The sequence below is a fragment of the Arvicanthis niloticus genome, chromosome 15 (assembly GCF_011762505.2).
Source record: "Arvicanthis niloticus isolate mArvNil1 chromosome 15, mArvNil1.pat.X, whole genome shotgun sequence".
Lineage (NCBI taxonomy): Eukaryota > Metazoa > Chordata > Mammalia > Rodentia > Muridae > Arvicanthis > Arvicanthis niloticus.
The window spans coordinates 58,846,655-58,872,549 of record NC_047672.1 but is presented as its reverse complement, the minus strand read 5'-3'; the positions used below and the strand labels follow the sequence as shown (position 1 = coordinate 58,872,549).

The 25,895-nt window shown below is 37.3% G+C and overlaps 1 protein-coding gene across 5 annotated transcripts in view; it reads left to right on the top strand.

The window, feature by feature from the left end:
* Cdk14 (cyclin dependent kinase 14) overlaps nucleotides 1-25,895 on the top strand; it is a 532,454-nt gene that overhangs the window by 253,306 nt on the left and 253,253 nt on the right. For all 5 annotated transcript variants that reach the window (XM_034518915.2, XM_076913083.1, XM_034518917.2 and 2 more), the window contains 2 exons: nucleotides 12,409-12,471; nucleotides 25,358-25,481. In XM_034518915.2, the coding sequence (XP_034374806.1) occupies nucleotides 12,409-12,471; nucleotides 25,358-25,481 (187 nt within the window). The remainder of the gene's footprint in view (nucleotides 1-12,408; nucleotides 12,472-25,357; nucleotides 25,482-25,895) is intronic.

Here is a 25,895-nt window from a genome sequence, read left to right as displayed (position 1 = left end):
GCATTGATCTATGCTTCTCAAAGTTCCTTCTTACAGCATCATTACTGCTGCTAAATATGTCACTGCCTGTCACATGCTGCTAAATATGTCACAAGCTACTGTTGGAAGTATTGCAAGTGTCTAAACTTTGAGGAAAGTAGGAAACTGTTTTCTTACTCAGGGTTCCTGTGATTTTACACACACCCACAGCAAAATTCTTTCTGACCTGAGGAAAGATCATAGTGGCAAAATAAAAGAGAAGCAGGGAGCAGTTGCTCTTGCTCTTTGGCTTTTTTTTTTTTTTTAAATCACATACAGGACTATAATTTGTTGTTTGGAAATACATAGGTCTGAGTTTGTAATCCATTTAAAATTTTAGAAATACCAAGAATGTAATAATTGAAGCTATTTCCTGCAGGCTTTATGAACCAGAGCCTTTTTCATGCTCCATGTAGACAGAGCTACTGCTTTAAAGCAACACGTTTAAATTTGTGAGAGATATGGCACTGCCTCTGATCATCATATTCTGTAGGTATGGACTTGTGCTTTTCCACTCACAGAACTTGGGAAACTCAAAGTTCATTTACCCCTAAATGTATTGAAATGATTTGAAAATCGAACTCTGATTTGGACAACATACTTCTTGCTGGGTATAATGGTGACCATCTGTAAACCCACCATTGAAGGGTCAGAGGTCGGAAGATCATTGTTTAAGGTCAATCTGGACCAGATACGGAGTTCCAGGACATCCTGGGCTATATAGTGAGACACTGCTGCAAACAAAGCCAATAAATAAATAAATAAATAAATAAATAAATAAATAACAGCAGCCCCAAACCCCCACCAACAACAAAAATGTGAGGTGAAAAAGGAGAGATCTTTACCTAAAAGTACTTATACTTCACGTGCACCGTAGAGCCAGCTATAAATTGTTCCCTCATCCATGACCATAACAGATAGTTTGCAGACTTCATTCTTGAAGTCTTGAGGTCTTTTAGGCTTGAAAAGCCTTTGTCTAAACACATGTTGCTGTTCATTGTGTATTACTCCAGCCAGGAAAATGTATTTGTATCATAATGGGTTTTTGCCAGCTTTGTCTCTCATTCATGAGAGTATTGATTAGTCCTGTTTTGGAGTTTTGGCCCACAGGCTTTCTTCCTCAGATAATGAGGAAGAACTCTACTGTATTTAGGAAAATTATAATAACATTGCTTCCAATATACCATTCCCTGTTATCTTGTGAAAGCTTCCTAGCCAAATGTATGAATGGGATTATAAATGGTTCCTTTGTCTTAAGAAGAGGAAGAATGCATTGGCACATATTTGGTTCTGTTTGCTATTTTCTCACAATTGCTACCACGTGTCTATGTAGTGAAGATGTTTTATTCGTCCTTATGTATTTTTAGTCTTTCACTCATTTATAATGAACTGGAAGATTAATACAATTGATACAGACTTTCAGATGCCTTCCCAAGAAAGTGTATCAATGAAGTCTAATTTAGTATTTTTCTTCTTCTCATATACAGTTCTAAAATTACTACCTTTAAAATTAAAAATTATATACACTCACCACAGCACAGTTCATTTTCCAAGCCACTTATCTCTGTTACCAGGTCCCCTGTGAGTGTCACCTTACCTCTAACGAGCCAGCTTATGGAGTGGCTCTTCTGTCCATCCTCGTAGCCATCAGGATGTCCCACGATTGGCCTGGTAGCTCAGTACCATTGCCTCAATACTTGGAACGTTGTAGTTCGCTTGGACTATACAGAGTTCCAAGCCAGCCTGACAACAGTATGTCTCCCTACAATCCCAGACAACAAGAAATCAGAACTGAACCAACACTATTCTAGAATGGCCACTTTCTTTACTACTGTCTTCCTGTCTTGGTCTTGGTCTTTTCTCTCTACCTTCTGATCTCTCCCTGTTTCAAATTTTAGGGTCTTCAATATTTCTAGCAGGGTGGCTTCAGAGTTTTAGAGTTAAGATATTCTTGAATACTATTCCAGATTCTTTCTTTCTTTTTTTTTTTTTTTTTTGCATGTGGATGTGGTATGCATGTGAGCATATACATGTTTGTGTGGGAGTCCTTGTGCAACATACATAGACATGTGTTTGGAGGCCTGAGGTTGAAATCTAGAGTCTCTCTTAATTGTTCTCTGCTTTCTTTACTAAGCTGGTATCTCTTACTTAACACAGAGGTACCCAATGCATCTAGTTTAGCCACACAGCTTGCTCTAGGATTCTCTGTCGCTGCTTCCCATATTGATATTAGAGGTAGGCTCACCTGACTTTTTTGTGTTCGTGCTGGTGATTTGAGCTCAGATTCCCATGTTTTTGTGCAAGCACGTTATCCACTGAACTATCTCCCTCCTTTAAGATAGCACTTGCGCAGGATCTGGCCAGACAGAGAGATGTGGCTTAGAAAATGAAATATACTGCAGAGAGCTTCCAGTGTATAATTTTTAATTTTAAAAATAGTAACTTTAGAACACATCATGAGAAAAAGAAAAATTAAACAATTTTAACCTGTATTTTTTTCAAATTCTTGTAGGAAATCAATGTTTATTCAATATCCTTTTCATAAGGTGCTCTAATATTAATATATTTTAAACTAAAAATTATATACACTTCAAGCTCACTCCAACATAGTTAAGTTTCTAAGCCACATGTCTCTGTGTGACAGCTCTCCTCTCTATATCCCGTTCTCTGTATCCTTATGCTTATGTTTTTATTTTTTCTTAAAAACTCAACCTTGTCTCAAAGTACAATTCACATTTTAAAAAAGTGTTTATCTGAAGCTGATACCATTCCGTTTTCTTATGTGGTTTTGTTCCATGCATGATTTGCTGTGTGATACCTGAACCATGGCAGCTGCCCTTTCTTGACTTGGTTTTACAGCGCACAGTCAGCAGTTTCACACCACTGTAAAGTAGTATTCTGTTGAATGTATTATAGAAGTTTTCCACAGATTTCCTAAATTGTCCCCTTTCAAAAAGGAAGACTGTTGTTCCCCTTACCAGTTTCCTAAGACTCCTGTAGATACAAACGCTTTTCACTTTAAGAATTACCTTCAACAATACTAAAACTACTAGAGACACAAACTATTGGGGCATGAATGTCTGCATTCCTTTTATGAGAGAAAAATGGTTTGCAGAGTTCTGCCTGCCTTTGTGGAGCTGTCTAATCTGTCTCTGTATGATGTTATTCCCAGAAGTCAAATAGCATTTTGTTTTAATGGAAGGGATATTTCAGGTTGCTGGTTTTGCATGATGGGAATGCGGTTGGAAATGTTTCCTGTTCACTCACCAGCCTCAGGCTGCTCATGCATCTTGAACTGAGAAATGACAGCTGAAAGCATTTAGGCAGAATTATGGACAGCCACACATAGGTTTATTATTACCAAAAGGAGGAGAATATGTTAAATGATTAAAAAGAAATGTATAATTCAATTAGAAGCAAACTGTTCCATGCTAGTTATTATAGAAGAAATTTTATGTAATAATCTGCTTTTGTCCTGATTACTTTCACCCTTCCCTAAGGAATGTATGTGTGGTTTATTGAGAGAATTTTAAACTCGTCCTTTGTGGTTTAACGAGATAAAAATAAAATAGTCTAGAAACAGGCCTTGTAATATTTAAAGAAAGTTTTGTAGAAACAGTGACATAATTGAGAATAATGTCTTTGCTTGTGTCAGGTAGAGTAGACTGGAAGGCCAGGTTCTCTCTCTTCATGCTGTGTCTTGTTATACCATCAGAATCTCAATAATTCACCTATAATTGGAACCTCAAAGGAAAGAGGTGCCACCTGTGTTACTTTACAATGTTTGTTTTTGTGAAAGATGTTGGGAAATTACAATGCATGAATGTGAGGCCCGGATAACAGTTGATTGCTTGCTTAAAGTTGTTGACCTTACACCACAGTCTTAAGAAATAGCTTTCTTATATGTAGTAGATGTAAGCTCCTTTCATCAGATGCCCTGAATATCCGTGACTTTGTCTTAAATGCTGTAGGTTAAGCTTTCTTTTCATTTCTTTATTAATGAATGATTCTCATGTTTTGAAACTTGCAACACTACGATTTGATTGTTACTTAGGACTAAAATAGATGAGTGCTGCCAAGCTTCAACAGGAAAAAATACAATTTCAAAGTCAATTCAAACCTGTAGGTAGCATATAAGAGCAGTTTGAACCTGCTTTAGTAATTTAATGTTTTAGTTCTTTAAACAGCAATCTGAGTTGTTTAAAATTGAGATTATACCTTGAGGAAAATGCTCTTGATTGCTGTAGGAGAAAAAGTTCAGCTTCTATAGGTTTTCTTCACTTCTCCAGAGCAATGACAGTCCCCTGAGGAACTGTGTGATGCCAATGATCTAAGGTTACATAGATTAAGAAGAGCAATGATAGTCTTCCCACATTCATAACCATTGTCAAATGATGTTTCAGTTGATACCGACCTTCAGATGACATTCCAAAAATGTGATCTGTTTGTCATGTTCTTTTTCTAGTGGCCAAATATCTGCTAGTATGTAACTTTAGGAAAGGAAGGATTTACTTTGCAGTACAGTTGAAGAGATGCAATTGCTTTATGGCAGGAAGACAGCAAGATTGTGGGGCGGCTGGTCATTTTGCCTTTATAGTCAAGAAGCAGAGAAAGATGAATGGTAGTGTTCACCCAGCTTTGCCTTCTTGCCATTTTTATTTAGTTATAACAGCATCCAAGGGATAGTACCACCCACTTTCAGGATGGGTATCTGTTCCGCAGTCAATCCTCAAACAATCCTTATAGCCATGTCTGGGTATTCTTATTCTAATCAACTGACAATAGTAATTAGTCATCACAACTAACAAAAAGTTACAGGTGTGTCCTAGAGACAACACAGTGCTAATAAAGGTAATCTCAGTCAGTAGCTACAATTACCCTTGTTGTCACTCTAACAGTTATTGTCATTGACTTAAATTTGTGACCTCGTGAGATGCCACTGAAGAGTAAAAGATGAAAAATGGTTCATTTCCTCCAGAAAATGTCTGTATTTTAATTTGCAGGGTCTTGCTATTTTATAATCAAAGTTACCACCTAAAGTTTCACTATAATGGTTCTCTTACCCAGATGAAGATAGGGTACATAGATTCAAACTTGGTTGTATAATAAAAGGATTTAAAAAAAAATCCAAGGTCAGTCAATGAAGGCAGGGAGGACTTTATATTCTGATACCTCCAATTTATCTGTTTTAGCAGTTCTTAACATATAACATATGCTATGTATTTTTTACTACATGCTTCAATAAATTTTTGTCCATAAATTATATTTCATTAAGTTAATAATAGAATTATAACTGAGCTTTGGTGTTTAACTATAAAATCAACATGCATGTTAAGAACACAGAAGTTCCAAAATAGTTTTTAGCTTCTGTAATCTCTTCACATTCTTGTGCTTAAGACAGATTGTTTTTCTTCTCAACATGATAAAAATTTCACTAAGTATGAACATGTTGACTTTCCCCTCCCTGACAAATGGAAAATTATATGAACACTGTAAAGGCTGTGGAGGCTTTACTTAATGTAATTTCAAAAAGATGGGGTCTGTTGGTTATCCTCTCTGAGGAACTTCTTTATTTTTAGCCTAGATGCTTAAAAATAGGACTGTGCTATTTTCAATCTCATATTTTGGCAGCACTTCCAGACATCAGAATTAGCTGACAAATACTGTGGACAAATACTTAACATTCCAAGTGAACAGATACAGATACATATGTTCGAGAAGGGGCCTTATTTTTCTGATAAGGAAAATCCATTCTCCTTCAAAAGCAGAATTACCCTGGGGAACTTGATGACTTATGAATATGGAGTTTGATTATTTGGAGCCAAGCACTGAAACCTGAATTCCTGAAGATAAAGGTAGAATGCAAATATCCATACATATATAATGAAGGCTGGGCAACCCCTAACAATTGAATATATTCATTTCTGCATTTGGAAACTGGGCAAACCTTCATGTCCAAGAGATGGCCAGAGTTCCTTTCTTTCTCAGCAGCAGTATTTTATGGAATTGAGTTATTTCTGTCTCCTGGCCCAGGCCTGATTCAAAATGGTTAAGGGACAGGATGTAAAAACAACAGAAAGTTGAATGTTGAGTCCAGCCCTCACCTGTCTTTCCTCTTGTTGCACTCTCCTTCTCTCTTTCACCCTGCTTCCCTCTCTCCTCACTCCTTCTTTCTTCTGGTTCTTTTTTTTAAAGAGCTGTTTTACTTAGGACTGTTTTAATATTGTCACGCCAGGGGTTTTCAGTTATGTCTTCCTGGTTAAGCTTTACAACTCACTGGCACATGACCAATAGTGGTTACTGTGCTTCTCAGGCTTGCATATGACAAAATTCACCAAGACTGTGCCTTGCCAGATTGTTTATGAGGAGAAATCCTTTCATTTTCTGTGTTCTCTACATACCTTGCATTTTACAAAACAAAACTTCTATCTTGACTACTATCATTAATGTGATCCTGTCATAAGAAATTCCGTCAGGATTACTAACAGATTCAGTACCTTAGAAATTATTTTGTTTTGAACATTTAGTTTTCAGTGGACTCTGAATTCATGTATCTCCCCAGATTTCTTCATTTAGAAATGTATCCCTGAGCATAAAGAATAAAGATACAGCTAGGCAGGGACTGAATCTTTAGAGTCAAAGACTGAGCCTCCTCTATTTCAGCATGGTCTATTGATCTAGCCACACTTGGAACCACCTACTCCATGGAAGATTGATTAGAAGTTCTAGCCATCAAATATGAACCTGTCAGACACAAGCATCTGCAGTGCTTCTAAATGGCATTGTCCTGAAGCAAAACAGCACTGATGTGAAAATGATGGGAGTGAGGTGGTCCCACGAGTGGAGGAAGAGTATAGTAGGGAGAGGAGAGATGCTAGTGCACACAGCCCCGGGGCTGTTAGTGGGGAATGGGCTACATGACAGACAGCCATCCAGGAGCTGCTCTGTAAGTGCTCCTTTAGGTATTAGGTAAAATTGCTGGAGACTGAGCAAGATGGATCTGAGAGTATCTGTCCATCATCACAGGAGACCGATCTGTTTGTCACTTCCACTCAGAACCGCTGCTGAAAACGGAACCTGGATGAACCCTGAACAATGGAAGGACCAAGAAGTACCATGTGATATCATTATTTAGCCTTTGATTTCTACACTAGTCCAAATCACAAAGGTCACATGATCCAGACCTGAGGCAAGAAGTTACAGATTTAATGATGTTTGTAATCTTGCTACATCCGATTCAGCCAAAGGCAGAGGGCTCTGTATTTAAAAAAGGAAGGGTTTGCTCCTGTTTTGTTTCGTTTTTAATGACAATAATGGGAAGAAAATTTTAAAAATAGAAAGGGGAAATAAACAGCTTTTCATGTGGGTAGAATGGCCAATACTGGCCAGCAAAGTCTGGCCTGGAACGCCTGCTGGCCCATCCTGCATAGAGTTCTTCAGACTCTTGTTTCTAATTGTTCAGTACACTCTCAGGTCCATATGCATGTCACTCTGAGTGGTTGAGCATAGAGAATAGTACAGTGGGAAAAGGGATGAGCATGAAGACAAGAGTCACACATGATGTCATGAAATGCTACTATGTAAGGCTGACTTTTCTTTCACTAGATGTTTATACTCATTTTTAAATTTTAAGCCTTCAAAATATCCCTCCTCAACTTAAACACAGCACAGAACAGTGTCATTATCACCATCATCGTCCTCTACAATCTCTATTGTGATGAAGATGATGATGTAACAATGAGAGGTCATGTGACCTGTACAAGGTCACCTGACTATTGATAGCCCTGTTCATATGTAGATGATTTACCTGCATACTTACCCACAAACTCTGTTTCTGTGCCCTACATCTAAATAAATACTTAAACATTTAAAGTCTTTATTGAAACACCTTACATGTTATGTATAGAATTCTCAAAGATATATTATCTAATTATAATAAAGATATATTATCTAAAATGCAAATAAATTTAAGGACTAATTAAATAAATTAAATGACTAAAATAGATGTCATTTCCTGAGAAATGTTCTCCAGAAAACCTCTCTCCTGCAGTTCATTATGCTGTATCACAAGATATACACTAACTAGGTCATCAGTATCCCTTGAGAATCAGGTCTTTTTGCTTCATTTTTACTTTTGTTCTCTCAGATTTGTTGTTTCTATTTTGAACAAAATGTACAACTACTTTATTTTTGCCAAGATGAAAATAATTCATACAGAATCCGCAGCAGCTAAACCACATTAGACTTTGTTATCTTTTTACTGCAAAACCGTCATGTGTCATGCATGTAATTTCCTAATAGTTCTTTAATACCACCATGGTCCCACCCCTTACTTTGTTGGTTTTTGAGGCACACATTATCAGATACTTAGCTCTTCCTGCATCCCTAGCCTTTTCTGTGTTTTGTTTGGATTTGTTAGTCTGTCAGGTTATATTGAACCCTGCTACCTAGTGTGATCATTTGTAGAGTGTCTACATTGTGGGATGTCACTGTTCTTTGATATCTTCTTGCCCTCTGTTAGCTAATTCATTTGCTTTAGTTACTGCTGTATTTCAGCAATCTACTTAAACTCCAGAGTTTCCAGATGAATAATGCTCTGCTCACTTTTCATTGTTCTGTAGTTTAATATCCAATACAATGGTCAATTAAAGACAGTTTCGATAGTCTGACTTATTTTTTTTCTAGAAATTCTCATGAAAATATTTCTTTTTCCCAGTTCCCTTTTGTATTGACTTCCTTCGGCTGTTTGGCTTTGTTTTGTCCGTCCTGCTAAGGGAATGGTTGGGAGAATTGTTTTATGTGTTGCCGAGAAAGAAAAAAAATGCACCTAACTAAACTGATGGATTGCTTTATGGTTTTCAGAGTGTATAGATTAGTCTCTTTGTTGTTGTTTTTGTTGTTGTTGCTGTTGTTTTATTTTGAGGCAGGGTCTGCCTATGAAGGCCAGCCTGGCCTTAAACTCAGATCTACCTGCCTCTGCCTCCTGAGCGCTGAGATTAAAGGCATGTGCCAACCTGCCAAACTTAGATTTGATTTGTCTTCTTAAAGGAGTCCTGTGACTCTTAAATTTTGATCTCTAAAAGAATAGGCTTAACGGAAGATTCCAATAGATGGCTCACAGATAAAAGGTAGGGCTCCCTTTTCCATCTTTGTCCTTCAGACAGGATCTGGTTGTTTGTTGATCAGTCATTGGGCCAAGTAACATGTAAATAAAGCATTGAAAAAGAGTTCTTTCTCAGGAATAGCAGTTGTATTTCAGTGACTTCCCAGATCGTTGCTACTGAACATTGATACTCCAGTGTCAAAGAAATGAGAAGAATTCTACATCTATGCTTGACTAACTCAAATGGTTTGATATGAACTTTATTCACTGGTATAAAAAAGGGTGCTGCTTGTTGCCTTCTGAAAGCCCTTCTATTTTTCTCATGGGTAATTCTTGTCAGTTTGTGCTACTGTGCCATTTCTGTTAAGCAGATACACACTCTTTAACATACAGTGAGTGACTTTATTGATCACAGAAATAATACTGCTCCTTCATTTTGTAAATCATGTCTTTACCCTTTTGGTTTTTTTCTGCCTGTTCAATTTGTTGAGTTTTACAGTGAGAAGTTAGAGCCTTTTGGTAAATTTTCATCTTCCTTTCTCTTGATTTCTCAGTCAAATCCTGTGTTATAGGGATGTGCTTCATTGTGGTTACAGAACGGTGAGGTTGTGGGAAATTTTATATTGCCTCATGCCTCATTTTATGTATGCCCCATATAATGTCGTTTTGCTGCTTACTTGCATAAATCACAAAATACAAATATATATATATATTTATATATAAATAAATATATATAAACAATATATATATATTATAAAATATGTATTTTTATTTTTAATTAATTAATTTATTTATTGTATATGAATACACTGTAGCTGTCTTCCGACACACCAGAAGAGGCCATCATTTCCCATGACAGATGGTTGTGAGCCACCATGTGGTTGTTGGGAATTGAACTCAGGACTTTGGGAAGAGCAGTCAGTGCTCTTAACTGCTGAGCCATCTCTCCAGCCCCTGTATTTTTAAATTTTTGTAGTTGTTTATTGTGTTCAGTTTATATTTGAGGATATCATGACTTTTTATTTGTTTTGTAAGTTCAGGTTTATGGTTTTAGTAACCGTAACATGACATAAATTTGTTATTGCAATCATTTATATTCCTTATCATGTCACCGTGCCTGTGTCCTCACACAGAAAAGAGGGTCATTATCTCCTATGTAGTGGGCTGCAAGCACGTATAGCCCAGTGCTGCTCTGTCTAGGACTCATCTGGCTGTATGACCGCATGACAGATGGGACCAGGGTAGACAGCCCTTTGAGATCAAGAAGCAAGAGTGGAAGCTATGAGGAATTTAGGTCTCCTCTAACAGGTTGCTATCACTCGGATGTGATGGCATGTGTTTGTGATTTTAGAACTTAAGAGTATTTCTAATTCAAGTTCATTGTCGGCCACATTGTGAGATCCTGTCTCTAATGATATGAAGAACAAAAAAACTTTCTTGAAAACTTACTCAGGGCCCTACAATTCCACCCTTCAAGTTACATTCCCACAGAGACTGATGACCTCGACCGAGACCCAACATCTTACATACCTCAACATTTGAACACAGTATCCTTTGAAACAGGCTGCTAGCACATGTGGCTTTCAGTGAGGAGGGACACTGAAGATGTATTCCAACTACAGCAGGCACTAGCCATATGATGGGTCATATCTTCTGTGAGTCGTTTTGCTTGTTGTTTGCTAAAAACTATGACAATTAGGTATCATTCTTACCCTTTTGGATCTTATACTACACACACGATGTATGCATAACCCTCTAGGTTGAAATGTATTCATATATAATTTTATTTGTTCTTCAAAATACAGTTGTTCCTAAGCACTTTATTTGCTTCTTTCTGAAGTTGATGTTATCTTAGCTACCCATGAAGAAACGCATTAAGTGAATACTGCAGACTCAGTCTCAGATCAAGATGAATTTCCCTTTGTTTCTTAAATGCTTGGGATAAAACTTGCATATAGTAACTCAGGAAAAGCCCCATGGGCCCAATGTAATTATTTTTTAAGTTTGTTTCAATGAGCTTATCTTCTATGTATAACTTTCTACACATCTGTGTCTTTCTTCGTGGGTGTGTCAGCTGCCATAGTTTAAATAGTTTCAGCAGCATGGAGTCTGAGTCTGATTCTTAACATCCTGCGTGGTTCCAGATAAAATAGTGAAGTGAAGACTGTATATATCAACTAGCTCTTTTGTTCCAGTTATTTATTTTTTTAATTTGTCCTTGGAATGGCTAAGTTGTTTCTCAGAACTGATTTCTTTCTGAGTTGTTTAGAGGACAGTCTGCCCTTCATTGCTCTAGTGATCCTTACAGAGCTCTAGTAAGGGATGCTTTGTGCTCTGTTGTGGTAACTGGCACACCTTATATGCCTTGCATCATTATAAGCTCATTATGGGATGACTTTAAGGTCTGCCATGTGTCCTTGGCAGTTGCCATTGGTGTACAATCAAATCCCAGTAACCAAATTTGAACTGTGAACATGATGACTGCGGCAAGATCCTCGAATGCTTTATAAAACCTGCAAGTCCTCAGTCACTCCAGCCAAACAGACACCAGAACACTTGTTCATTCATTTTACCTTGTAACTGTTTGTCTTGTAAATCATAGGATGCCTTACAATAAGAGAACATAACTTTTGGCTAAATTTCCATTTTAATAGTTTTCTGTCATTCATCATCTAAACAAAAGTAAGTTAAGAAAAAATACTATTATTGGTACATTAACTTGTCATGCTTGAAAAATAACTGCATATTATCTGAGTACATTAATGGGTACCTGTCTGTCTTTTTTTAAAGTTGTTACTTTGAAAGCATTTTTGTTAATTTATAATTTATATTTATTTAAATATAGTCAGTTCTTGAAACCTAAAAAAATATATGTGTATGTATCTGTGAAAATGCCAGTTATTAATTTCACTAGGATAATAGAGTTTGAATGTCTTCAAGCTTACATAAAATAAATAAGAATTTAAGGTGACTTCGGAAAACTTGTGATTGGCTTTTTGTTAAGTATCAGAATGTATATTCAGTGATGAAACCAACACTTAGCAAACTGTAACCATGTATTCCTATTAATACAAATATGGTTAACATAAAACCTGAAGGTGAAGGTAGATTTATTATGGTTAAAAATGAGGAGTGGTGGGGCATGCAACTGTACACTCTAAAAAATTAACCCATACATCCTGTATTTGTTTTGTCTAGAAGGTAATGGTGACTTTGAAGTAGAAAAATATTGACTCATCATATCATAGCCAGAGGGATGTTAATACATTTTCACCCTTTTTCCCTAGCACACTGATTTATGTCAGTACATGGACAAGCATCCTGGAGGACTCCATCCAGATAATGTGAAGGTAGGAAACAGGATTTTAAAGCCATGGGATCATATTCTTCATATGTATATGTTTAGTCCAAAACTAAAATTTCTATGACCATTTAAATGTTTTTAAAATCTTCTGTGTAAAGGACATAATATTAAAAAGAACTAATTGTTATTTTAACTGGTGGGAATTATGGTGTTTTAACATTAGTTTTAATACAGAAACCTTTGGATTGTTTTTTACTCTGTGGCAGCTTTTAGTTATATATTTTATACAATAATATAAGTGATAATTTCAGATAACTGAGTGAAAAGAACATTTGTGAAGTATAGGTGCCTTTATTCAAGTTTTAGCAAAGAAATATACAATTTCTCTGTTCCTTCTTTAGGCATTTACTATATCCTATCCCTCTTGAGTTTTTAATCTTGGTTTAAAGGATATTTTCATTTAAAAAAGAAAGATAAAAATATGTTCTATGACTAGAATGTGTTTATTGTTAAAGTTACACACTGAGGCTGTGCGTTTTGCTGCCATTACAAGGATTTACACATGAGATTCCTGCTGTACTTCAGAGTTTTCTTAATTCATATTATATTATTGTTTTCAATATCATACTAAAATAAAACTTAAGTTTAAACCATCAGAGAGGGAGGGAGGGAGGGAGGGAGGGAGAGAGAGAGAGAGAGAGAGAGAGAGAGAGAGAGAGAGAGAGAGAGAGAGAGGAGAAAAAAAGAATTACACTAGCAAAAGGGAGGTGGTGGGTTGTGGTGAAGTATTACATAGGCTTTTCCTCAGCGTTTGCTAAAAGGCAAGTCATTCATCCAGGGTTACATTTAGGATTTACATTGCAGGTAAAATTATTCTCAAATATATCTGACAATAATATAGTGACAGCTGCCTCATTGGTATCTCTGTTTGATGTATTAACATATTTTTGAATGTGGTGATATTTATTGTCACTTCAATCTATGAATACAAAATGAAGAACATAATAATAATATTTAGTAAATTAACAACTGTTCATAATACTGTGCTAGATATTAATTAAAAGGAAACCACTTGGGCTAAAAATGAGACATTGATGTAGTTCTACATGAACATAAAGAGATTTGACAATCAGATGAAATGATATTTTCTCTAAAGTTTATATCCTAGACAGACAAGATGACCCAGTCGGCCAAAGCACCCATCTCACATAAGCTTGATGACCTACTTAAAATCACAGGATCCCTTAGAGGAAGGACAACATCCACTCCAAAAGTTGTCTTACACACACATGCTCTAACACACATATGCCCACACTCACCTACAAATCACACACAATAATAACAATAACATATTTAAATTAGAATATATATTAGAAGGATCTTGAACTCATCTAATGCACAGGGTTTGGCTAAACATGTCAGATATCATCAAATGATCAGAGGATAGTACTATATACTGTGGTTAACAAAAGAAAAGTGAAATGGCCGAATTCTTTAGCACGCAGATTTGGCAGTTTTGACTGTTAGTTTTCTCAGTGTGCAGCTTGACAATTTGTAGCTGTGTTTTAAAACTGTATCTTAAATTTAACCAATGTACGTATTTTCTTTGTTTTTATTTTATACATTCCTGTTTATTATGGAGAAAATGTGAATGACAGGGCAGGGCGATTGCTCCATGGGTAAAAGCTCTCACCACCGAGCACGAGGACCTGAGTTCCATACCTAGGACTTGTTTGTTGTAAGGAGAGAGCAACCTCCCACAATTTGTCCCCTAATAGACAGGGTCGCACATGACACCCCTACAAGCACACAGAACAAATAATATACTAGATTAAGCAATACGCTGATGGAAGTTTGCTTTGGACCGAATTTCAAGTATCGCAAAGCTAATAAGTCATGGTAGACTGGAGACAGCAAGGGAGCCCCTGAGCTGGCCTTTGGCCTCTGGCTCTATAGGAGCCCCTGAAACATTTTAAGCTAAGTTGGTCCTAATTTTGAGCAAAATATTTGTTTTATTATTTGTCTGTAGCATTCCTTAGATGAACTGGGATAAGCTCAAGAAAATAAGTCCGTGTTAAATAAATTTTCCCAAACCATTTTGCTACTTTAATTGCCTACTGAATGTGTCTATTACCGGTATGGCATTTTGAAATAAACATTAACTCTTAACTAATAGTTAATTTCTAAGCATTATGTACATGTTTGACAAATGAGTAGTTTCAGCTATTAGTCACCTAGAGGACGAATGTGACCCGGATGTAAACGCCTGAGGACAGGGCCTCTTTATTAATATTTATGCCGATTAAAGCAATAGCAGCCCATTTCTATAGCATCAAAGTTAGGATGTCGGAAACTGCTTAGCTTTCTTGGAGACTACTTATTTTTCTGCATTTTAAATATTGTCTATCTCAAAGCATACTGGAGTTTGGTCATAATTGAGTCACATACAAAACTTGTATCCGTTTGAGATCCTATGCCCATTACTGAGTTGCAGATTGGCTATTCGATTTTATAAATGACTGAAACAGTTTAAATGTTCCCTTTTACTCACGTTTCATGTGTTTAAAAATTGATAAGCACAAGAGACTGTAAATTAAGGTTCATGGAAAAAGGAAAAGATGAATTGCCGCAGTCTCTAGCTGACAGACATGGATGAAGATGGTGGCATCTTATTATCATGATGAGATTGAGTCTTCCTGTATTTTATGTAAGGGATTTCCATTTCTGTGGCATAATTACTTTGCTAGATGATTTTTTGCAAAATTACATTTGCCATCTTTTTTTTTTTTTTTTTTTTTTTTGAAGCAACCGCAAATGACCAAAGTTAATTTTGAACTCCCTGCTTTATTCCCTGAAGTATCTGAAATCCTATCGGTATAAAAACTAACTTCTATTTTTCATTTCGGCAGAGATACTAATTAAAATAATATGAAGTTGATTATGGTTGAAAACTTGCTGTCATTCTTCCATAGTCCGGAGAACAAGCAGGTGTGTCACGGATAAACTAATGTGATGCCAAATTAAGTTTGCCTTCTGCAGACGGTACTGAGCATACATACTAAATGAGACTTTCTAATACCCAGAGAGAAAACCAAATGACACCCCAGCTTCTCCACGTACTTCATTAGAGTTCTCATTTAGGTAGAAATGATGCCCTCTGATGCATTGGCAAGAGTATTATAGAGCTTTGCCTAATTCTGTATGTTAGGAAATATGAGGCTTTTCATGAGTCTATTAAGTATTTTTTTTTTAAATTCTGCATCCTATCTGGATGCCTGCCCAAGAATCTCTTAAACACTTTTGTCCTGTTTTTATTATAAGATATAACATTCACTTCTAAAAATTAAATGATTATTAAAGGATTGAAAATAAAATTATAATAAAATGATACATATCAATCCATATTGTATTAGACATACAAGGGGCAGCTAAGAAGGGAATCTCATGATTAACATGGGAGGCAGACCTTCTTCAGTGGAGTCATTTGCTGATATGGTTGTTAGCTAATGGAGCTGACAGAGGAATTAAGGCCAGATAATTAAATAGTACACTCTTCCATGTCAGTGTTTTACAACTCGAGTTTAAAGGATGATAGAATACAATCACTAGAATCATGCTATATGTAGCTGTAAGGCAGAAACACCCAATTGGGAGCACGCACTGGGAACAGGAGAGAAGTCATCCTAGGACTCAGACTTAAGCTGCTTACTTACCTTCCTTCTCTCCTCCATAGAATGATGCATGTTGCACAGACACTTGTGTTTTATGTTTGTCAAGTCCAACAGGATGCCCATAAAGGAAATCAGCAGGTTCAGTAGAGTTATACACTCTACTCAGAACTTTTCTAACTGTCCTGGCTAAGCATGGCTTTTGTGTAACTAGCCAGGAATGCCGGAAAACCTATTATAAGCCATAGGTATTATATTATCACTGTGCAGATTTTTATTACTTCACACACCTCTGTGGGGTTATTGAGAGAATTTCAGTGATCATGTGTACCTAAACTCACTAGTCTTTAATTATTACATTTCTCTTGAAATTATTTTTTCTTTGCCGTGTGGCTTTTTATGATGAATATTCTCCAACATTTTGAGACTTGATTCATCATTATTTGTTAGTTTGTCAGTGTGTATTTTTATCTCTCTTTATAGAACAAATTTATATTAGCATTCTCAATTTATATCAAGATGTTTTATGCTGTCTTGTCTCTTAAGATGGTACATACACCAAAATCATTGAAATATAAATGATTGTCCATTTTCATCGTAGGAGACAATAATTTCTGCTAATTTTTTTAAGTTTAGATTGATTAGCAATTTCATTAAACAGAATCCTTGACTTCTGGTCAGTTTCATGTCAACTTGACCCAAGCTATAATCATTAGGAAAAGGGTCTCTAAATCAAGAAAATGCCTCCATAATATCGGCCTACAGGGAAGCCTGGCCAACTTTTTGATTAATGATTGATAAGGGAAGGTCCATCCCTCTGTGGGTGGTGCTGTCCCCTAGACCGGTGCTCCTGGGTTGTCTGAGAAAGCAGGCTGAGCAAGCCAGGAGTGGGCATGTCAGTAAGCAACATGTCTCTATGTTTCTGCTTTGAATTCTTGTTTTGATTTTTTCTTCATGCTAAATTGTGATATGCAACTGTTAACTGAAATAAACCATTACATCCTCAAGATGGTTTTGGCCTTGCTGCTCAATCTAGGCAATAAAACACTAATTAAGACCCATGACTGTTTGTTTTTCATCAGACATAGCCTGGTAACTTCTTCAAGCTTATATATTCTATCAGATCTGCTTATCTCGCAAACATATTTGACTTCCTAGGAGTTTCCTAGATCTAAATCTAGCAGCTTCAGCCTGCTCACTCTGGGCATTGTCTTGCTTGGTGTCCACTATTTTATGCTAAAATGTGAAGGAAGGTTGGATGGAAGACAATTGACTTGATGAGCCCAACTTTTAAATAAAATGAAAGCACCTATTCCTTCAAGAACTTGTTACATACCTCGAAGTCTCCTTTTAAAAAATTATTTCTGTGCAGAAAGCTATTATCTTTAGAGAAAACTTATTAGTGTTCCAGGATCTTAGAAATGTAAATTAATTTTTATATTATTTAGAAACACGTTATATATCTTTCTGGAGATGTTATTGAAATGTAACTAATAATTAGTAAAGTAGAAAACCCAACGTGAATAGAAATGTGATTAGTTTCTTCTACTGTGCATTGCATGTTCCCTAACAGGTGGATATAGAGGAAGTACACTGCAAAATACTGCGCCCATGAGGCCCGATGAACAGACATGGAGCCTTGTATATTTCCCCCTCTAAGTAGTGCAATAATGCTTTCAAGTGTATGCACAGTGACACATCAAGGAGTAGCTAATGACTTAACATTGTGGAATAGCTAGTTTTTTTTTTTAAATTTCATTTCATTTACTATCCTTGTATAACCTTCCTGTTGCTTTAAATCTGACATACCAAATTGCAATGATACTTTGTAAAGTAAAACTATTTGGATATAATTGAATATAATATATTAAAATTAGGGCTTAATATATACACTAGATTTTTTGAAGCTTAATTAAATGGAATGAGTCATGATAAACCATTCTGTGGATTCTCCACATCAAAGATCTAGCATGACAATAAAAGTATTACCTGATACAGGATATAGACTATTTTTAGGATGCAGTATTTCTAGTTTTTTTTTTTCTAGAAGATGGATAGGTAGAGAACACCTAGAATAGTATGCACCAAAAGAAGATCTCAGTAAGTGGTTGATAAAAGTCATTTTCTTTAGAGCCTGTCCCAATGTTATTCATAGAGTTGTGAAATGTTACAATTCAGTGCTGTGAGTGGCTGTTAAAGATATCCATCCTCAATTCAAACAGCCCTTCTTAAAATGAGACACCTAGGATACAGAGATGTTAAATGACCACCTGATGACAGAAAAGTAGATTAGCTCTGTTTGTAGGAAACTACTGGCATGCATGGGCACGTGCACTAGTGACAATAGCTCTTACTGATAGATGTGATGCTCCCTAGTGGGCCCTAAATAGTCCTTAAAGGAAATTTTCATGACTTGAGTACCTGCAAAATGTTCACCATGCTTGACCCTGTATTAAGGAGAATCTTGTATACTAAAAAGTCCTTGTATTTCTGACCATTCATAGAACCCAGTGACTCTAGACAATAAGGTAAAGTGCATCTGAAGTTACAGTTTTAGACACTGGTAGGAGGGGCTAGTTATAAATATTGTTGCTGTGTCTCTAATAATTCTGAGCAACAAATATGATGTATCAAATTCAACAGTGCATAACATTACCAGTTGATTTTCAAAATTATGGTTAAAATACCTGAATTTTCTCTTTCTAAGACTTGTTTGAGTAGTTTCAAAAAGGAATAGCTAAAAATATTCAAGGGAACTAACAGGTGTTATTTGTTCTACTTTAATCTCTCTATCTCTCTATCTACCTACTTCCCTCCCTCCTTACCTCCCAAAGGTGATTATATATGTTAATAAGTTTTGCATTACTAAAGAATAAAATGGGCGTGTTTCTAGAGAGTATATGCCATGAATTGCTCCCTACAGAGGAGGATAAGATTTTGGGGACAGAGATCTGCTCCTGACAGAGGTGTCTCCATTCACCAGGTCATTGCTTAAAGCCTCTCTCATTGGTATTTCAGTTACAGAAATTGAGCACACCCAAACTGGGGTGTAAACATTCAAAGACTGTGCTGATGGGTTTGGAAGAATCTTTTTGGAAAGATTAAGTAGAACATTCTAAGGCGGAGTGTACAAGGAAGACCACATGTACATTGCAGCAGAGAGATAAAAAGATGGCTCCAAATATAACCTACCAACGTATGTGTTGCTGTCTGCTGCCATATTATTTATTTCTAGGAAGATTTTAAATAGGAACAAACAAACAAAAACAAGGAGGCTTGAGAACTGTGAGTCCATTATATGCTAATTGGAGCATTTATGAAGTTGAGTTTATTTAATAATGAAAACACTGATTATTTTGGTGTCTGTTAAGTTATGCATGTAGTAAGCATCATAAATGCTGCAATAATAAGATGTAATGTGAATTCTCAAGCATTGTGAGAACAGTTGACTTTGAAGACCCTGGTTTTTTCTAATTCCTTTAGATCTAATGGATTAAACAGTACATTTAACAGAACTTGGGATGACCTTGGCAGTAAGAAGCTGTCTGTATTCTTTCTTTTTCATTCTGTGGGTTCCACTGGCACTTACTACTTTTAATAACAAGGCCGATCCGCTGTTTTCTCTTGGCCTGTGTGGGTCCCTCTGATGGCTGTTTTCCCTGTAACATCCTCCATTGTTCTGTGGAAGGCCGAGTATGAGCTTACTTATGTTATGATGTGGTTTATGCAGCACCCGAGAGAGTGGTGCTCCTAGAAACTTACATGAGAAAGTAAGTCTTTGCCTTAGGAGAAATCTGTAACTGAGTTCTCCATTAGTACTAAAGAGTATTCAAGGGTACTAATGGGTGTTATTTGTTCTACTTTAATCTATCTATCTATCTATCTATCTATCTATCTATCTATCTATCTATCTAATTGTATGCCATGCTCTAGTTAGCTCAACGGGGGGCAGAGGTCTCTGTTCCCAGCCTGCCTGGCAGTGCATAGACTGCAGCCACCATAAGGTGTGAATTATGAAACATCCACTTTTCTAATGGTCACAGTGATGATTTGCCTTTTTTCCTGCCCTTCTTCCTCCCTTCCTTTTCTTCTACGAGCTTTCGCCTTCTTTCCCCTCCTTTTCCTTACCCTCCATCACCCTGTCTCCCTCTCCTTCCTTCCTTCCTTCCTTCCTTCCTTCCTTCCTTCCTTCCTTCCTTCCTTCCTTCCTTCCTTCCATTTGTTTGACTAAGTCTCATTATCCAGCCCAGGCTGACCTGGAGCTTGTGGTTCTCCATCCTCCATCTGTGTGCAGGGATTACAGCTGTGTACCACATCACACTCGGCTTCAGTGAAGTCTGCTATTGACATCTTGCCACCATTATATTTATGAGAGTTGTGTATATTCTCTTTGCTGTTTCTGGATGTTTATTATCCTTGTGGCCATGGCCTCAAGTTTTCTCTTCAGAATAGCAACTGTTCATCACACCATTATGTCAGTTTCTGTGTTGAGGAAATGCATGGCCTAAGTGCCTGTTATGTTTTCAGAGTGGCAAAATTCCTGACCTGCCTTCTCATATATGTCTTCATATAATGGAAGAGCAGTTCTCTTACTTTTGGTTGTTGCTAGATCCTCCTTTCCTTGGAACTTGAGGATGCTGAGTGTGAACTGTGGTTTAAAGGTCTCAAGTGGCAGGGATCCATTTGTGTCACTCTCAGTCTGTCAATGAATATGGTATCTGGCGGTGTAGAGATTTTCTGTTTTGACTTTATGTACCTTTGGGGCTGTGTTAGCCTCTAAACTTTAGGACTTTTCTCTATTTAAGCTAGGGTATGTAATCTCATTCTTCGTTAACACTGACTTTAATCTTCTTCAGCGTGATATCCTAGTTAAATGACCTGGATTATCTATTTCCACCAATTACTGATGGTATTAGAGGAAAGAAACCCTTGATACTGCTTAATCTACCCACTTCTGCACTTAGCTGTTTGAGAATCCCATTCTAGGACTTCCTATCTGTGATCCTTTTTAATCTGTCCCTATCCAGATGTCTCTAAGTTCATTCAGTAATCCCATTAGTAGCACAGAGTGGCAGCTGTGTATCCAGTTTATGATGAGGGTAAAGCAGTCTGTGGGAGGTGGGGTAATTCTGTACTGTGAGTGATGCGTTCAGAAACTACAGTTGGGACATAGAGTTGGAGTGGTTTGTCTAGAGCCCAGAGGACGGGGAAGGGATGGAAAGGAGGATGGGAGGCACCAGGGACTAGGATAAGAGTTCAAGAGCAGCTTTCCTGTTAATAATTATATGTTAATTATAACATAATTTCTTAGCTCAGGGAAATATAGAACAGAAGTGACTGACCACCCGGCTACAACTAGAGTTCAGTGTAGTGGTTCAGAGGCCATGTGATTATATGTTCATGTGCTACCCTGTTAGTTTGAGGAAGCAGCTTCTATATCAACATGCTGCCTGCAGGAACTGATTCAAGTCCGCAGTTCCTGTACTATGTTAGTTGACTTTGTACTTAGTCTCAGTTTGCTATTCATTCATTTTCTCCGTCACTGTTATGGAGATAGTGGTAAGATGTACTTTAATATTCCTAACAGGAGGATCAAATATAGTGTTGTTCAATACTATATGGGCGAGCAGCTGGCATTTACATAGTGTCGCGTTTCTATTAGGTTGAAAACATTACCATGATTCAACAGCCAAACCCTTGGGATCAAGCAGTGCCTAGCATCTTGGACAAAGCCACATTCTTCTTAACAGAAAGTTTATTTCTGAAATTTAGTATATGCTTTCTACATGCATGTGTTTCTTAAAGGCTCTGAAACTCTTCATGATTGGGTTCACCTACCCATCTTCTTTCCAAACTGAAGAAATAAGGAGTTTCATAGACATCATAAGCTTAAAGTTGCAGGAGAAAAAGGAATTAGCAGTTAAGAGTGAAGCTTGTGTGCATGGACTCTTTCCATCTTCCAAAGAAGCGTCAAGAGGAGGCAAATTCTGGAAGGATGTTTGCTTTCTGGAGTCTTTAAGCCAGAATTTCAGTCTGTTCTGACTCAGAATAGATGTCCACGGCTTTCCACCTGTAGTCTGGAAAAAGTGAGCCTTCTCCAGTCTCTGCATATTTGTCACAGGTGAAGATGTGACTTGATTATACTGTCATTTCAGCACATTATCTCAGGAGATACATGTACTTGGCTTTCATAGCTTTGGTTAGTTGGAAAATTCCAGGAACAATAGCTTCCAAGGCCCTTGGGGGTTGAAATCCTTTCCACTAGAATATTTCACAGTGGTTGGAACATCAGGCTTTAGCTCATGTTGGATCTCCTTGGCACAGCCTTTTGTTACTAGCTGGTTATATGAGCAGGCTGTTGGCACATAAATGAAAACCAATTGTGTTTTATTTTTTCTTGGGGGAGATTGATTGTTTAAATACTAGGTCAACAAGAGTGACTCTGGCAAGTAACTTCTTCACAAGCAGGGCTTTGCAATGCCGAGTGAGTCATGCTTCTGTTAACAAAATAAAAGAATTCCCTTGATATAAAAGTCCAAAGCAACCGGGCTATCGAAGGACCTACATTGCAAATTCATTTGGAATAACAAAAAAAACCCAGGATATCGAAGACTATTCTTAACAATAAAAGAACTTCTCGGGGAATCACCATTCCTGACCTCAAGCTGTACTACAGATCAGTAGTGATAAAAACTTCATAGTATTGGCTCAGAGACGGTCAGGAAGATCAATGGAATAGAACTGAAGACCCAGAAATGAACCCACACATCTATGGTCACTTGATCTTTGACAAAGGAGCTAAAACCATCCAGTGGGAAAAGGACAGCATTTTCAACAAATGGTGCTGGTTCAACTGGAGGTTGCATGTAAAAGAATGCAAATCGATCCATTCTTATCTCCTTGTACAAAGCTCAAGTCCAAGTGGATAAAGTACCTTCACATAAAACCAGACACACTGAAACTAATAGAAGAGAAAGTGGGAAGAGCCTCGAATACTTGGGCACAGGAGAAACATTCCTGAACAGAACACCAATGGCTTATGCTCTAAGATCAAGAATTGACAAATGGGACCTCATAAAATTGCAAAGCTTCTGTAAAGCAAAGGACTCTGTCAATAGGACAAATAGGCAAACAACAGATTGGGAGAAGATCATTACCAATCCTAGATCCGATAGAGGGCTAATATCCAATATATACAAAGAGCTCAAGTAACTAGACTCCAGACAACCAAATAACTCTATTAAAAATGGGATGCAGAGCTAAACAAAGAATTATAAACTGAGGAAACTCAAATAGCCGAGAAGCAACTAAAGAAATGTTCAACATCCTTAGTCATTAGGGAAATGCAAATCAAAACAACCCTGAGATTCCACCTCACACCAGTCAGAATGGCCAAGATCAAAAACTCAGGTGATAGCAGATGATGGCAAAGATGTAGAGAAAAAGGAACACTCCTCCATTGTTGGTAAGATTGTAAGCTGATACAACCACTCTGGAAATCAGTCTGGCAGTTCCTCAGAAAATTGGACAAAGCATTACCTGAGGACCCAGCTATACCACTCCTGAGCATATACCCAAAAGATGCTCCAACATATAACAAGGATGTTCCACTATGTTCATAGCAGCCTTATTTATATTAGCCAGAAGTTGGAAAGAACCCAGATATCTTTCAACAGAGGAATGGATACAGAAAATATAGTACATTTACAGAATGGAGTTATTACTCAGCTATTAAAAATAATGAATTCGTGAAATTCTTAGGCAAATGAATGGAACTAGAAAATATCATCCTGAGTGAGGTAACCAAATCACAAAAGAACACACATGGTATGCACTCACTGATAAGTGGATATTAGCCCAAAAGCTCACAATACCCAAGATACAACTCACAGACCACATGAAGCTCATGAAGAAGGAAGAACAAAGTGTGGATGCCTTGGTCCTTCTTAGAAGGAGTAACAAAATACTCAAGGGAGCAAATATGGAGACAAAGTGTGGGACAGAAACTAAAGGAGGGATTGTCTGGAGACCATTCCACCTGGGTATCTATCCCATGTGTGGTCACCAAAGGTAGACTCTGATGTGGATGCCAGGAAGTGCATGTTGACAGGAGCCTGATATAGCTGTCTCCTTAGAGGTCTGCCAGAGTCTGACATATACAGAGGCAGATGCTCACAGCTAACCATTGAGCTGATCATGGAGTTTCCAAGGGAGGAGTTAGAGAGAAGACTGAAGGAGATGAAAGGGTTTGAGGCCCCATGGGGAGAGCAACAATACTAACCAACCAGAGCTCCCAGGGTCTAAAGCACCAGCCTGGGAGCACACAGGGAAGGACCCATGGCCCCAGCTGTATATGTAGTGGAGAATGGCTTTGTTGTGCATTGGTGAGTGAGGAAGTCCTAGGTCCTATAAAGGCTGGATGCCCCAGTGTGGGGGAATTGGAGGGCAGGAAGGTGGGAGTGGGTGGGTGGGTAGGGGCATATCGTCATAGAAGCAGGAGGAGGGGGGATTGGATGGGGGTTTTTGTGGGGCAGGGAGAGGATGGGAAAAGGGGATAACATCTGAAATGTAAATAAAATATCTAATTAAAAATTAATTTTAAATTAAGTCCAAAGCACTAATCATTTCATGGATTATTTGTCACACCTAAAATATCGCTCTTGAATCCTTGTTGCCTCTTCTAGGCTAGGCCAGCTCTGCGATTAGTGAAGCCACACATCTACCTTCAGGCAATAGCCAATCTCTACAACCATATGGGTGCAAAGGCAGCCTGGCCACCATTTGCTATGAATATGACCAAGTGACTCTTTTCTTTTGATTGTCTCAAATTATCCTATATTTCTGTTTCTTAAAGCATGTTAATGGTTGTTTCTAGAGATAGCATATTCATGCCATTTCTTTAGGACTAAATAAGAATATTTATATAAAGTTCCTATTCTTTATAATGTTGTCGATTGCTTTGATTTCTTAGCCATCATTTTGGTCTAGAGAGTTTGATACTCTAAACACCTGATCTTTCAAATTCTGTTACTTATGGAATAGAATTCTGGCTGAGGTGGAGATCAACACCATGAAGTCTTAGAAATTCTCAGATTCACTTCTTAATGAATTAGGGATTTATATGCTAACATTTCATATTTTTGCTTAATGATTGGTAGGAACTTTCTTACTAATATATTTGGCAGACTTTGTATATGAACTGGCATTTATTCGAATTTGGATTTTAACTCTCATTTCCCTCCTGTTTTTTTTTTTTCTTTTCAGTTGTTCTTATTTCAGTTGCTGAGAGGGCTGTCTTACATCCACCAGCGTTATATTTTGCACAGAGACCTGAAACCGCAGAACCTGCTCATCAGCGACACGGGGGAGCTGAAGCTGGCTGATTTTGGTAGGAAAGCAGTTAATTACCGTTCTATTTGTCACACTGTGAGAGTGCTGGGCAGATGGTGGCACTGCCTTTGTTTAGGTGCAGTGTCTCTCCCATCACAGATCAGGGTACGTTTTTTTTTTCTTTCTGGAACAAAGAAATTATTTCTGTCTTTTGAAAGGTGATGGAGTAAAATATAGTGTTTGGAAGATTTTTTTATAATGTGTAGGCTGCTTATTAGTCTTCCTGACATGATATCAAGACACACATGACACTGAATAAGATATCAGTACAATTTTGAACACAAAATGTACTAAGGAAGTCTTTTTTTTTCTTATCATAGTTTTTATGAAAAATAATCAAATGCAAAATGATAATATAGGTATCATATATCTTCTAGAAGTGAAAACATTTTATTGAACTTGAAGAGTTGTG